General features: G+C 39.1%; 1 protein-coding gene across 2 annotated transcripts in view; it reads left to right on the top strand.

The window, feature by feature from the left end:
• The first annotated feature begins 677 nt into the window (after nucleotides 1-677).
• TMEM26 (transmembrane protein 26) overlaps nucleotides 678-15,959 on the top strand; it is a 54,133-nt gene continuing 38,851 nt past the window's right edge. Inside the window, exon 1 of one of the 2 annotated variants that reach the window (XR_016221616.1) lies at nucleotides 678-1,407. Coding sequence is in view for 1 of the 2 variants with exons in the window: in XM_002718471.6 (XP_002718517.1) it covers nucleotides 1,217-1,407 (191 nt within the window). In the remaining variant the exon portion in view is untranslated. The remainder of the gene's footprint in view (nucleotides 1,408-15,959) is intronic. The other variant, XM_002718471.6, reaches the window with a different exon arrangement.

Here is a 15,959-nt window from a genome sequence, read left to right as displayed (position 1 = left end):
CTGTTAGATAGTGGCTAGCAGCAGCCCAGACCTGAGGCATCATCCCCCATCCTCTGCCTCCCGGACACATTTACAGGAAACTGAGTGTTACTAGGAAGAGCCAGGATTCAAACTGGCCTCAGGATGGGAGCACTCCAAGCCCTGCCTAAATTAGATGCTGTGCTACAACTCTGGTCTCTAAAGTTTCTTTTTAAAATAAATTTATTTCGGTAAAAATTCAAGTCCAGTTAAAGAAAAATGTAAAGAAAAGAGTAGCATAGGAGTTAGGGCTCCAAACAAGAACACAAAAATCACGAAGATGATTTGGAAAACTTTGACTAGGTTCCTCTTTGCCTTGGATTCTGCAAAGAGTTCGATTCTTAGGTCACTGGTTTCAAGAATGCAGTTCCAAGATCCATGAATTTCACCTTCTAATGTCATATTTGGCTTTATATTCCGCGCCTTCTCATCATCCCTTCCACCCACCTATTTTGCTACCATATATATCTTATCCAAGAAACAATGGTGGAGGTGGGGTAGGGAGATGGCATAAAGACATCTTTGTCTTTGCTTTAACAACTCTGGTTCCTAGAGGGAAAGCTACCAAGACGACTCATTAAGTGAGGTTCAAGACAGCCCCAGCCTTTCCCTAGCGGGGGGCTTAAGTAATCACGTTTCCAAAACTGCTAGGACTGCAGATTCTTGAGCTTCCCTGCGTCCCAGCTTCGAAACACCAGGACAGCGTGTTCCTGTGAAGCGTGGGAGTGAATGCCAGAGAGCGCTGTGGAGGAAAAGTAAAGAGGAGGTGGCCCAGTGGCGCTCGCTCTCGCTGTCCGGGCTTGGCAGCACCTTGACCTTCAGTCCATCCCCTCCTCCTCTTTCCTACTCCTGGGCCCGAGGGTGGGGACAGAGGCCAGGGATGGAGACTGTCCCCTGGCATGGGGAGGGAGATGGGCAGAGCCAGAGAATAACGCCCAGGAGCCGGGGCAGCTCGGTTTCAGACTCTCCGGAAAACCCAGCAGTCTAGAAAAGCTGGGGTTGGAGTCTCCCCTCTTTGAAGAGTTCTCAGGAAGTTTGGGGGAGGGGCGAGCCGCGCTCTCCTGTTCCACCAGGCAGAGCGTGCCGGCGGCTGTGGGGGGACCACAGAAGCCGCAGGTCTCAGTGCTGTCACGTCCGTGCCCTCAGGCGGGCTCCGCGTGTCTCCGGAGGGATCCGTGGGCAGTGCTCACAGGCCGATATGGAGGGGCTGGTTCTCCTCAATGCCCTGGGCACCCGGCTGCTGTTCGTGCTGCACTCCCTGGTCGGGGTCTGGCGAGTGACCGAGGTGAAAAAGGAGCCGCGATTCTGGCTGCTTGCGCTGCTCAACCTCTTGCTGCTTCTGGAGACTGTGCTCACCCTCAAGTTCAAGCGCGGCCGAGGCTACAAATGGTGAGAGTGCCCCGGGAAAGGGAAAGCGCATGGGGGCTCTGGGTATTGTCCCCCGCGGCACTGGCGAGCAGCTTTAGAGCCCATCACCCCACAGCCCGCTGATTCTTTATTGGAATTCGGGTCCCCTTTGTCCTCGCCAGGAGCTTGGAAGGCGCGCGAGATGCCTCCGCTCTTCTAGGGCACGCCAGGGCACCTTTGGGTCCCAGGGCAACCTGGAGTAGGTTGGAGCCAAGAGCGCAGCCAAGAGTCACCCTGTCCCAGGTTTGGAAACTTGGAAGGTGAGATCAAACGAAGGAAGCGCTTGTCTGTTTTGTAGAGAGTGCTCCCCCAAACAGGGTGGTCCTGGGGACAAAGAGGTTGCCCTGTGTCCTGATTTCTGACTTTGGGTTGTGTGGGTACGCCAGGGTTCCTCTGAGTGCGTGCGCGCGCAGTTGTAGGAATGCCTTTCGCTGAACATCAGTGGTTTCTGCCGGAGTTGCATGCACCCCGCCCCCCACCGCCCTTTCCTCCTCCTCCAGGGAGAGAAGTCCCTGTCCACGTTTGCGGGTTCAGCCGCTTCTCTGCTTCTCTTCCTTCCAACTCCGGGGAGCGTCTGGGATTTCAGCCGCTTCCTTTCCTTCTATCCCCAAGCTTCCAGGGTTCTCCGGCACTGCAGGAACTAAAGGTGTCTTGACTTTGGTTGGGTTTGGTGGTTTCCGAGCTAAGACTAATGGCCAGCTGATCTTGCCAGGAACCAGTTGTGTGCGACACTGGTTTAAGGATCAGCAGGTAGTGGTTCATTCTTAACCTCAGCGTGCAAGAATTATGGGCCCTGCATTGTGCTTTATCTCCTTCCCCAAAGACCTGATTGGCAGTAGCAGAATTAAGAAAAAGATACTCATGCCATTTACACACAGCCTCCACCTACCCACACCTTCACTCTCATCCCAAACTTCTCAAGGGAGGCCTCCCTCTGTATTCACCTTTAAAAAGAGTGAAGCTGTGTTTGCATCCATGTCAATACTATCCAAAATGCCTAATGCAAGGACAAAGGATAAAATAGTATCAGCCAATTTAAGAATTATATACACTATGGAATTATAGTTAGCCAATCATGTTCAGGGAAAAGAACCCACCTTTACAGTGGGTTGTCACTATTCAGGATGTCTATTGTACTTGAGATTTACACTGTTGGAAATCTCCTAGAATTATAAGTGCTCAAATTATTTAAGAATCAATTTAATGCTGCATAGATTAGAATGTTACTAGGCTCCCTTCCCTTTCCACAGTTTATTAAGCATGAGACATCTGAGGTACTTTCCAGTGTGCTTTTTGGAAATTTCTCTCTCTCTCTCTTTCTCTCTCTCTCCTCTCTCTCTCTCTCTCTCTCTATATATATATATATATATATATATATATATATATTCCAAATAAACCTTAAGCCTTAAGGTTAAAGAAACAAAAGAGAGAAAACTGTGTGTTGGTTTCCCAGGTAGTAGAACATTGATCTAGGTTTTCCTGGGTAGATTTAATACACCGGGGTAGAAATATCTTCACTATCAGGAGAGTGAAGTCTGAGGCAGAAAACTGCTCCATGTAGAATTGCCCTGCCACCAACCATCAAAGTTTGTGGGAGAAATGCCAACCTCAGAAGAGAGGCCAATGAATGTACAGGACCTGGACTCACTCTCCTTCCCCTTCAGCAGTAGACCAGAGCGCCTCATTCCACTGCAGTTGTGTAGCCTTACTGTAGCCAATGGAATGTTACCTTCATGCCTGCATCACTGACTGCCGTTCAGACTGACACATAACTTACAAACAGGAGAAAAATGGTATGAAAACGGATGATGATCAGTGAGTCGAGTTAATTAGGGAGCTAGGAATATTGTAGTGTGTGAGCCTCAGATTCCTATAAAAGGGTTGAATGTACGCTTTCCTACTTGATGTGAGACCTTGAGCAACCTACTTGTCTCTCAGCCTCAGTTTCTGATCTGTAACTATACTTACAGTATTGGAAAAATATGAAAGGATATATGTTAATGTTCAATGAATAGAAAGGGCTGGTCTTTTCTAGTCCTAAGTTATTCCTCTTATTAAAAACTATTCTTGTGTTACCCAGACACATTTTAACTGCACAAGTCAAGCAATTGTACATAAGAGACTAACCAGTAAACTACTGGCTCAGAGAAAGAAGGAAAACATTCCTTTCACCTTTGTTTCATAAGAGCATAGCCATAATGTATATTTTAAATTATAACACTAACTGAAGAAGAATCTTGCTGTCTGTATGTTGACTAATATTTGAAATGGCAACGTAAAAAGTTGACAGAATAGGCTTACTATAAAATATGAAGAACAAATGAGCTATTGTAAATATGCTGAAGCGAGATGTGATGCAATGTAATGCTTCCTTCTACTGATGTTAACAAATACGGTCATCTGTGAGGGGGATAAAGCCCTCACAGTGTTCTGTCATAAATGTGGGAAAAAATGATCAGAGGATGGACCACTAAAAAATAAGGAGTTAACATGAAATAACATGGGAACTATAAAAAGAAGTTTGATTTAAGGCACATTTCATTTCTGTGTTGAAGTTTTCAAAGTAAAGCAAGGCATAATGTTTTGTTGTTTTTTGAATGTTAAGAAAAATTTTCCATCAGAAAACCTAAGCTGATATAATAAAACAGAGATGAGGTAAACATTGTGGCAACATCTATGCTACCTCTATGTAGGGAAATATTAATACATAAAGATCTCTATATAGATCTATATAAATACAGATGGATAAGCCTTTAACTCCTTGGTCTAATGTTTTGAAATTCCCACTTGGAGCCCTGAGTACCCATATGAAAAGACATGAACAAAAATTTTAACCTCCAATTTGTTGGTGGAAAACATTGGGAAAAATCTGGTTATGCATCAAAGGACTAGTTGATAATTATGGTGTATTTATACTGTAAAATATTTTTCTGGTGTTAAAATAATGCATTAGATTTTATTTATTTTTATGCATTAAATTATAAATCATTGGCCAAGAGGTTATGTCCATGATATTTTGTGATCTTGTAAAAGAATTGCCATTTTTATCAATAGTAATTACTGTGTTTACAAATTGAAGAAGAGGAGGAAGAAGCAACATTGGAAGAACAGAACCACTTCAATTGCTACTATGTACCCATAATGAAAAGGAAAGAAGGAAGGAATGAGGAAGGAAGAAAGGATAGAAGGGAGGGTGTGAGGGAAGAAGGGAGTAAATAGAATATCTGAATGGTGGAATAAAATATATACATGTAGAGTGAAAAGAATCTTTTTTCCTTTAATATCAGATCCATGAACCTCCTTGGGACTACTTTGGGCTACTTTGAATATTGTTCTTTTTACTACAATTTACACTGTTACCCAAACAAACCAAATCTGCAGAAACTCATGGAACAATGAACGGAACTATAGAGAAAAATATGAACTAAATTTCTTGAAATGTAGCAAACATATTACATTTGTCTAAGGAATGTTTATTGAGCCTTCCTTTGGAAAGGAAAAATGGAACTAGAGTTGCTGAGCTCAGCTGTCCAGGGACAAGCAACATTACATCAACACTACTAACTTGCCAGTTAGAGAAGTTTAATTTGTTGGAATCCTATAGGATAGAAAGAGTGAGCCAATAACACATGCCTTGTTAAATTCAATAAATGTATGCTAGTGGAGTTTTTCCTTTTAAAAAAATCCAGTATCTATTTCATGTGCATATTAACTTACATCTTTGTAAGATGAAAAGTAATATCACCTAGCTTAAACTATTCTTGATTTTATTTTCCATTATCTGGGCAAGATTTCAATGGATCTGTGAATTACTATTTAAGTAAAGTCAAATAGAAAACAATATTGCAGTTTGTGCAATAGTGATAAAATATTCTTTAGGGAATAGAAAAATTACCAAGATTATGACAAGTTTGAAGCCTGTTCACTTGAGAGTAGGCAGTATCTGAGAGTAAGTAAAAATCTAAATGAATTTACTGGCAAAAGTACACAGTTTTAAGTACTGAGCTTTTTCTTTATGAGAATTTTAAGGAAAACATAGTTTTTGAATTAATAGATAATAAGTTGCTCATTTGGTCATTTTTCTTTTCTTTTTTTTTTTTTTTGTTTTTCCCTTTAGTTTATCAAGCTCAATCAGAGAAGTCTTTGTTGAATTGCTTAATAAGCATACATGACACTGTGCTAGACATGATAGTATGCCAGCCAGAAGAAACAGAAAACAAACACACTAGAAATTTTAAAGTAAAAGTAGCATTTTGAGTAAATGCTTCAATATGTGGGACTCAGAACAATTATGGATATTTAGCATTTACCATGTTCCATGCTCCTCCAAGTGCTCCATTTAGATTATCCCATTTAATCCTGACAACAGCTGTAATTATTTTCTGTTTTTGTTTTTTTAGAGGAGGAACTGAGGCACAGAGCTGTTAGGTTAGTTCATCCAGGATCACTGGGATGCCAATTACGAGAAAGCAAAGTGAAGACTCCAGTTTCCCGCTTATCCACTGGTCTCTTGAACAATTTAGAGGAGAAAGGATGTGATGCAGTTTACTGAGTGGGGAAGTGGGAACTATCTAGAATTTGAGCTGCAACAGGAGAAATGGGTACAAGCTGATTTTGGAGTGGGGAGTGAAAAGGCTACATTCGGTAGGAGTCATCTTGGATGAGTTGGTGAGTGTTAAGGAACCTTTAGCAGATTTCTCTCGAGCAGACACAGTCTCATCATTTTGCATTCAATTATAAGGTATGGAACTTTGATGGTATGTGTTAGGGACTGTTCATGTAATGCGAACATGGAAGTGAATTAAAGTATAATTCTGACTTCAAAAAACTCGCACTTTTATTCCAAGGCCTCAGAAAATAAGCAAAGAAGTAAATTAAGAAACACATGAATCAATAGGTAACATTAAGCAAGTTAACAGATGAGTGATGAGAACGATGAAGACTTAAGCGGTCTGGGTTATAGAGTGAGGGGATGTGCAGGGAAGTTCATTTGTATGGTCGAGGCCTGGCTGCGGAGGCTGTAGAGGACAGAAGGAACTAAGTATCAGAAGAGTGCTCCAGAAGAACAGAGAGGCCAGAGAAGGGGGCCATGCATATTATGTACTCTCCTCCATCAAAAAAGAGATGGGAAGTAAAAACACTCTTCTCTTCCCCCAAATCAAGTCTTTTTAGACTCCAGAGATGAAGAGATGGAGGGATTTGGAAGGACATCCTCTGACTTCCATATGGCCAAGTTGGACACTGCAAATTCTCCCAAAAGATAGATTATTTCTCTCTCTATTCACACTTACTCTTTGGTTTTCCTGGATTCTCTCCTTAGCTCTTAAGTTATTCCAATAATAGTTTCCACTGTGTTTTGGATATAATCATCCTTGCCAACAGTAAGTATCTGGAATTTTATATTATTCATTCTCTATGTTTGTGGGTATGTCTGTTTTGTATTCTAAGCCTTGAGCTCAAAGCCAACATTTTAACTTAAATTTGTGTCCTTTCGGAAGCACACATTAAATGTTACCAGCAGACAACTTTTCTCAGTAAACTAAGTCATGGTTTAGGAAGAGCCTTCTTAAGCTAGTACTGTACTTCACTTCCAAGATGTCATATTTTCTTCTCTTATTTCACAGTGGACTTGAGACCAAGATAATAATTGTGTCTGCAATTAGAATGAAAACCTCAAGAAACTGAACAATAGAATGATGAAAATGCTTTCTCCATGAATGTGTTCAACCAAGACTTTTAGAACTGAACATTAAGGCTACTGATATTTTGTAATTTCTTGTATCTGGAAGAAAAATAAACTACAGATTAGTGGGGGTAGCTCCATGATTCAGTATAAATATTTTCCTACTTTTAAATTTCACCCATTTTTCTTTGTCATGCCAGTGATATTATGTATGCAGCATTAAAACAAATCTGAATAGTTTAACTTTTTTAAAATAGAAAATTCATATTTACATCAAGGTTTACTCTCCCCATGTGCGTGTGACTCACTATTCTAGAAATTTCCCTGAATTACTAATATCAGGAGAGTTAGGTCTCAGTTGAATACATTATGTTGTTAAATAAAACCAGCATTTCTAGCCAGCGCCACGGTTCACTAGGCTAATCCTCCACCTAGAGCACCGGCACACCAGGTTCTAGTCCCGGTCAGGGCGCCAGATTCTGTCCCAGTTGCCCCTCTTCCAGGCCAGCTCTCTGCTGTGGCCCGGGAGGGCAGTGGAGGATGGCCCAAGAACTTGGGCCCTGCACCCCATGGGAGACCAGGAGAAGCACCTGGCTCCTGGCTTCGGATCAGTGCAGTGCTCCGGGCCGCAGGGCACCGGCCGCAGTGGCCACTGGAGGGTGAACCAACAGCAAAAGGAAGACCTTTCTCTCTGTCTCTCTCTCTCACTGTCCACTCTGCCTGTCAAAAACAAAACAAAACAAAAAACCAGCATTTCTTTTTTAAAGTGCTTTTAAGGTAGGTACTATAAGATGTACCTAAAAAATATCTGAAAGATGGAGGGAGAGAGGGAAAGAGGGAAGGTGAGAGAGAGGGAGAGAAGGAGGGTGGGAGAGGAGGGAGGGAGGGATGGAGAAAAAGGGGGAGAGAGAGAGAGAGAAAGAAGAAAGAGAGGGAAACCTTTTGGTTCATTCCCCAAATGCCAACAAGAGCAGAAACCAGGAGCCTGGAACTCATGGAATCTGACATGTGAATGGCAGGAACCCAAGTATTTGAGCCATTACTTGCTGCCTGTCGGGCTGCACATTAGCAGGAAGAGAGGAGCGAGAACTCAGACACTCCAATGCAGGATCTCATGTCTTCCAAGTGGTGACTTAACTGCCATACCAAACACCCACTTTATATGAAATTCACACTTAAATAATATTAAGGACATAAGGATTGTTAATATTAAATACTAGCGTGAGGGGCAGGTGTTTGGCACATCAATTAAGTCATCATTTGGGATAACCAGTCCCAGTATGGTGAATCCTGGCTTCTTCACTCCCTGCTAATGGGCACTCTGGCAAGTAGCGGGTGATGACTCAAGTACTTGGATCCCTGCCCCTCATATGGGAGAACTGAATTGAATTCTGGGCACCTGGCTTCAGACAGGCCCACTCCTGGCTATTTTAGACATTTGTGAGGAGTGAACCAGCAGGTGGAAGTTCTCACTCCATATGTTTGTCTGTCTCTGTCTTTCAAATAAAATGAAAATAAATAAATGAGCATTTTTAAATGCTGTGGTGGATATTGATTTTGTTAGATGTCTCTGAATATAAGCCTACTTCTCATAGTTATTTAAGGAGGGAAATTATATTTTATCTTGTCTAACCTACCTCAGAGAGGTAGATAATATACAACTGACATTATGTTATATACCTATCATAATAAAATTAATAATTTTTAATAAACAAAACATCTTCTAACTTCAGTGCTACTCCTAGTCCTGGTCTGGCACTATAGTGTTCTTTTTCTTTATAACTTCCCAGATTGAGTCTCTTGTCCCATATATAAAATTTGTTTCACCTGGAAAAGCATCTGTGTCCTACCCAGCCTGTTAATAACAGTGATGAGGATGAGGATGAAGCTGATGGTGATAATGAAACTGGGCACAGTTATCAGTTATTAAACACAGAGAATCCCCAAGCATGCTTTATACCCAAATCACATGTAAATTGGTCACAGTGACCCCCTGGATGCATTGCTATCATTGTCACCATTTTAGGGTAAGGATGCTGATGCACAAGAAGGCTAAATCATTCATCTAAGGCCACAACTGGGAACCATAAATCATAACAAAAATATTAAGCATCTGGAGAGCACTCCTCCTTACTAAGCTAGGCATTTGCATTGCAGGTATCACTCATTCAATCATAGTGGAGGGAGCCAAGGTTCTGGACTTACAGGAGTCCCATACCCAGGACTGAACCTTGCTAATCAGTTCTTTGTTTATTCCTCTCCCTATTCCACCACCCTGTTTGTTGTGCTCTGCATTCAATAACCAAATTGGATTTTGCCAGTAGTCAGTACAACTTCATGATCTTTAGGGATAAGGATTTTATCTGATGGATAAAGTGTCAAAGTTGTGTCATTTTCCCCCCAAAATTGGTGGGCAAATCGCAGGTAACCTGCTAAGGGGCAGATGGTTTTGTTTATATCATAATCAGAAAAGTTCATGCCCTCCATGAACATGGCCCAGAAACTCTTGCATAAGCAGACATCCTTGCAAAAGTAAAACAGGTTGTAAGAAAGAAAAAAAGCAGGGATAATTCTTCAGTTCGGGTCTAAAAATGAAGAACTAACATTTCCACAGAACAGAAATAAAAGCCATGCCTTATCTAGAATAAAATAAACTGAAACATTATATAAGTAGCATTCATAAGGCATTTATCATCTCAGAGAACATCAAAATTCCTGCAGTCAACAGTAAGTTTAGTTCATTTAATGATTGAACAAGCATTTTTTGCACTAAATGATATAATGGTATTTTTGTGGAATATAAAATATATGTAGTTATATGAGAACATTAAAAAACATATTCGAGAAAAAATTATTTTCCATAAGTTGAAAGGCTGCAGAAGCAAGATACCATCAGTAAGATAGAATTTTGGATAAAGTAGGTTTTCTGAGGTAAGTGGTATCTGTTCTGGCCTTTAAAGTAGCAGGTGGTCATAGGAAAGCGTAGGGAGGACTTTGCATGTTGAAGGGGTATCCTGATGGTGGCCCTTAGGAATTTCAGTGAGGATGAATTCATTTTTAAAAAGTCGTGATTTTCTCTACCTAGCATATATTTTTTGAGACAAACAATATATAGATCCTAAAATTGATTCATAATTTGTACCTATAACTAGTTTAGTCATGGTGAAGCACACTGTAAGAGTTGGAATGTGAATTATTTCTGTTCTAATAATGCTTATGTTTGTTCTAGACATATTCTTGGAAATTTTTACGTTGTGTGGTATATAGAGTACTAATTTTGTCAACAGTTTATATCATATTTTGGAAATATGACTATTAAAAAGGAGACAATTGGTAACAATGAAAATTGCCATTAAGAACTCTAATATTCATCTTCAGAAGTATCTTCTCTTTATAAAACCTAAATGTGTGCATTCAAGGCCATTGGAAGTACAAAGAATGATTCTGCTTTAATGGTTATTCCCAATCCATTTGACATTTCCCCATCTCTTTCTGCTGTTACTTGTATGATGTCCCATAAGATCTCTGAGAAAACAAACCATCATCTGAACTTGGCATCTGTCAGAAGTCTATATTCAATTTCCTACATGTATGGAAATTCTCATGAACTTCTGGCCTTAGAGTTGTGGTCTCGCTTGCCAGTGGGCAGGCACACAAAAAGGACTCTGGGATGAGAGGTGGTAGTAATAAGATAAATGAATGGTGATTGCAATCAGTGACTTCCTAGGCATTCAGATCATTTTGAGAGATCACAGAGAGATGAAATACTGAGGCCCTGTTATTGGCCAACATTTCTGCCCTGTGCACTAACAGAGAGCCTTTGCTTAGATATCTAGATGGAAATTTTATACGTTAAGGTCCACCTAGGGAGTCCAAGCTACGTGTAAGGATGGCAGACAATCGTTAAATTGGTAGATAGGGGTGAGGGGCTCATTAAAGGGTATTTTGACCTACTTTAGTTTTCCATGAAAACAAACCCATTACTACAAAGTGATTCAGAAGTTTTATTGAGGACACTCATGGTATTTTGACATGAGATTTTTAAATCTGGGTCTATTCTTATGATTGTACTCTATTTTTATACATTAGGAAATAGTGAGGAGTGAATGCAAATAAAATCTGATTCACATTGAAAGAATTTTTGAGCATTAATTTTGCTTCACTTAAATAATACTCAGTTTTAGATTTATACAGGTGATCAAATTAAATAGGGTAGAGGGTGATATTATAGTTAATTTTTTCTTATATGCTTATCTATATTGCATATATATTTAAAAATAAATATTACTTCTTCAATAAGAAAATAGCAATATATGTAATTTTTAGAAAGAAAAATATGAAATCCTAATTCTAGAGTAATGGAGAATTAAAGTAAATAAAATCCATTGTAGGGCTAAATTGCTAGATGTTGTGACATAATCACGTTGTGAAAAGCATTATAATTTGTTGAAAGGACAACTTTGTATGACAAATAATGCATTTTTTGGATGAAATGAGCTGAAAAAAAACAATGAGTATAGCTCTTTAAGAGCTCAGAGAAATGTTTAGCATGCATAAATATATAATCTGCATGCTAAATATATATTTCTACATGCTAAATATAATTTATATATTTATATATATATACTTAATTAATAAAGAAGTGAATCTGCTCACAATACATAAATAAAGTTCTTTGTGATATTTCCACTATTGTTGTACTTTAAAGAGGTTTAATATGTAAGCTTAAGGCTATGAGATTAAAAAAAAACTGAAAAGAAATAATATTTTAAGAAAGATTTTAATTTAGAAAAATTAACAATGCAAAGTAACTTGGCATTAAAGTATTATTTTGGGGTAACTTCAGTATTCTGACAGGATAGTGCTAACTGGAATTATGATAAATTTGAGTTGCTAAGGGCCAGTAGCTCATTGGTAACAGAATATTAATAAACTTGTACAAATGTCTCACTTGGACATATCTCACTCATTTAATCATATATTTACAAGTTTTTTTTTTATCAGTTTACTGCATTGTGTTTTTATAAACAATATCCACAAACATGATATTATTTCCGAGATAGCCATTATCCTCTATAGTATTAATCTTCATTCAAGCTACTTGGCATTTACTTATTCCTGATGCATTAAGACAAAGACTGGAGTAGAAATTATTTGGTAACTCCTGAGAAAGGGCATGCAATTTGATTAATTACACAGCAAAAGGGGAGAATAGAACTGATTTATTCATATTCTCTTTGGTTCTGAAAATGAATTGCATTGGCAATACATGATCAAGAATATTGCAAACCCTCAAAATAATAAATAATGGCTATAATGTCACATTGAAATATTAAGTCTTTCATAGGGACAGAACAATATTAAATGAATTTCCTTCAGTAAAACTTCCAATAAAAATCAATTTATGATGATATTTCAAGATGAGATTTCTTATCAAACCTGAACCAGCATCAAAGAAGTTGAAGCTGTAAATCTACTAGGCCCTTATTGAATTGCTAAATATTTGTGGGAAGCCCACAAATACCAGACACTCTGGAAGGAGCAAAGGGTGTAATTATGAGCAGGCATATATAGTTCTGTGCTTGTCTTATTTAGAATTTCTAGGAGATAACCATGAAATTATATCAAATTCATATATATGTGCTTGTACATATGTACATTTATCATTATAAGTTCTTAAAATCTATGGAGTAAAAGTGAACAGGGAATGCTAATTTAGACTTGAGGGACAGGGAAAGTTTTTTTGGGAGGAGTCTCATGGAGCTGACTTGAACTATGAAAAGGAGGCAATCAAGTCAAAAATGGAAGAAAGAGGTATCTCTAGGGAGACAGAGATACATTTGAAAGATGAGTTAGGGACGGCGCCATGGCTCACTTGGTTAATCCTCTGCCTGCAGTGCTGGCATCCCATATGGGCACCGGGTTCTAGTCCCAGTTGCTCCTCTTCCTGTCTAGCTCTCTGCTGTGGCCCGGGAGGGCAGTGGAGGATGGCCCAGGTGCTTGGGCCCCTGCACCCACATAGGAGACCTGGAGGAGGCATCTGGCTCCTGGCTTTGGATTGGCGCAGCACACTAGCCGTAGTGGTCATTTTGGGGGGTGAACCGACAGAAGGAAGACCTTTCTCTCTGTTTCTCTCTCTTACTGTCTAACTCGGCCTGTCAAAAAAAAAAAAAAAAAGAAAGAAAAAGAAAAAGAATAAAAAGATGAGTTAGGAGGGCTCTTAGCTTTTTTTTCATAACAGTGCTTGGTGAGGAAGAGGGACAAGTGATCTTAATTTGGGGACACATTAGCTCTTAAGCCATTTCAGAGCTTCTCTTCTGAAACTGACCAAACTGGAAAAGGAAAGAGCCCAAGAGACAGGCAGAGCCCTGAACATGCATCATTTTGTAGGTTGTGATGGGTAAGCAGCCCATGCAAACCATAGCAGTATGACAGTCATTGATTTAACTTCAATTATGAAGTTAGGCATTATAATATCCTCAGCAGTGTGAAAAACATCCCTCAATTCAAGGAGACATAAGTAGGTTTAGTTGTGAAAATCATGGTTTAAAAATATAACTGATTATAATTTAAAGAAAAAAAATCTTCTAAAATGGTATCCCCTGAGTCTTTTGCAAGCAAGGCTACCAAATATGTAACCATCAGTAAATTTGCAGAGTTGGGCTTAGGGAAAGCAGCAAATGAATTTATCAAGCACTTACAATGTCAGTTGCAAGGCACATATTGTCTCATTTAACTCTCAGAACTACCCTATGAGGTATTATTTAGATGTGAGTACACTGAATCTCAAGAAATGTAGTGAATTTGTGAAGATGAATGAGAAGAGGCAATCTTTTAAGTTTATGAAATTTACAGTTCAAAAGCAATTTACAGAGTCAGTGCAATCCCAATTAAAATACCAATGACATTATTCACAGATCTAGAGAAAACTATGCTGAAATTTATATGGAGACACTGAATAGCTAAAGCAATGTTATACAACAAAAACAAATCTGGAGGCATCACAATATCTGATTTCAAGACATACTACAGGACAGTTACAGTCAAAAGGCACAAAACAGACTTACAGATCAATGGAACAGAAACCCCAGAAAGCAATCCGTGTATCTACAGCCAACTTATATTTGATAAAGGAGCTAAAATCAGTCCATGGAGCAGAGACAGTCTCTTTAACAAATGGTACTGGAAAAACTGGATCTCCACATGCAGAAGTATGAAATTAGACCCCTACCTTACATCATATACAAAAATCCACTCAAGATGGATCAAGGACCTAAATTTATGACCTGTTTCCATCAAATTATTAGAGAACATGAGGGAAACTATACAAGATAATGACATAGGAAAAGAACTTGGAAAAGACCACAAAAGCACAGGCAATCAAAGCCAAAATTGACAAATGAAGAGGCAACCGACAGAATGGGAGAAAATATTTGCAAACTGCACAACTGATAAAAGGGTTAAAATCCTGCTTCCCATGTTGGATTGTTCTCTCCTTTTTAATTCTATCAGTATTAGCAGACACTAGTCTTGTTTATGTGATCCCTTTGACACTTAATCCCATCATTATGATCAATTATGAACTGAAACTGATCGCTTTGACTAGTGAGATGGCATTGGTACATGCCACCTTGATGGGATTGAATTGGAATCCCCTGGCACGTTTCTAACTCTACCATTAGGGGTAAGTCCAATTGAGCATGTGCTGAACTGTACATCTACTCTCTCTCTCTTATTCCCACTCTTATATTTAACGGGGATCACTTTTCAGTTAAATTTAAACACTTAAGAATAATTGTGTGTTAATTAAAGAGTTCAACTAATGGTATTAAGTAGAACAAAAATACTAAAAGGGATAAAGTAGTAAGTTGTTCTTCGACAGTCAGGACAAGGGCTGATCAAGTCATTGTTTCTCAGTGTCCATTTCACTTCAACAGGTTTCCTTTTAGGTGCTCAGTTAGTTGTAACCAATCAGAGAGTACATATGATAGTTGTCCCTTTGGGACTGGCTTATTTCACTCAGCATAATGTTTTCCAGATTCCTCCATTTTGTTGCAAATGATCAGATTTCATTTTTTTTTTACTGCTGCATAGTATTTTATAGAGTACATATCCCATAATTTCTTTATCCAGCCTACTGTTGATGGGCATTTAAAGAGCTCAAGAAATTCAACAACAACAAAACAAGCAGTCCAGTAAAAAAACGGGCAAAGACTTAAGCAGGCATTTTTCAAGAGAGAAAATTCAAATGGCTAACAAACATTTGTGAAAATGCTGAGGATTGCTTGCCATCAGGAAAATGTAAATCAAAACCACAAGGTTTCTCCTCACTCCAGTTAGAATGACTTGCATACAGAAATCAACAAAAAACAATTGCTGGCGAGGATGTGGGGAAAAAAAATTACCCTGATCCACTCCCAGTGGGAATATAAACTGGTGCAACCACTGTGGAAGACACTACGGAGATAGCTCAAAAATCTGAATATAGACCTACCATTTGACCCATGCATTCCACTTCTGGGAATTTACTCAAACCAAAAGAAATCAGTATATGAAAGAGTTATCTGTACTCCCATGTTCACTGCAGGACAATTCACAATAGCTAAGATAGAGAATCAACCCAGATGTCCATCAACTATTGACTGGATAAAGAAATTATCACGCACACATACATACTATGGAGTACTACTCAGCTGTGAAAAAAATGAAATCCTGTCTTTTGCAACAAGATGGTCACAACTGACAACCATTATACTTAGTGAAATAAGCCAATCCCAAAAAGACAAACACATGTTTTCCCTGACCCGATGCAACCAATAGAATACCTGAAATGTAATGTATTGAAGCAAAA

This window comes from Oryctolagus cuniculus, chromosome 15, assembly GCF_051225735.1.
Source record: "Oryctolagus cuniculus isolate XC-2025 breed Fujian yellow rabbit chromosome 15, ASM5122573v1, whole genome shotgun sequence".
NCBI lineage: Eukaryota > Metazoa > Chordata > Mammalia > Lagomorpha > Leporidae > Oryctolagus > Oryctolagus cuniculus.
The sequence above is the reverse complement of the archived record's forward strand: the minus strand, read 5'-3'. Positions and strand labels throughout refer to the sequence as shown.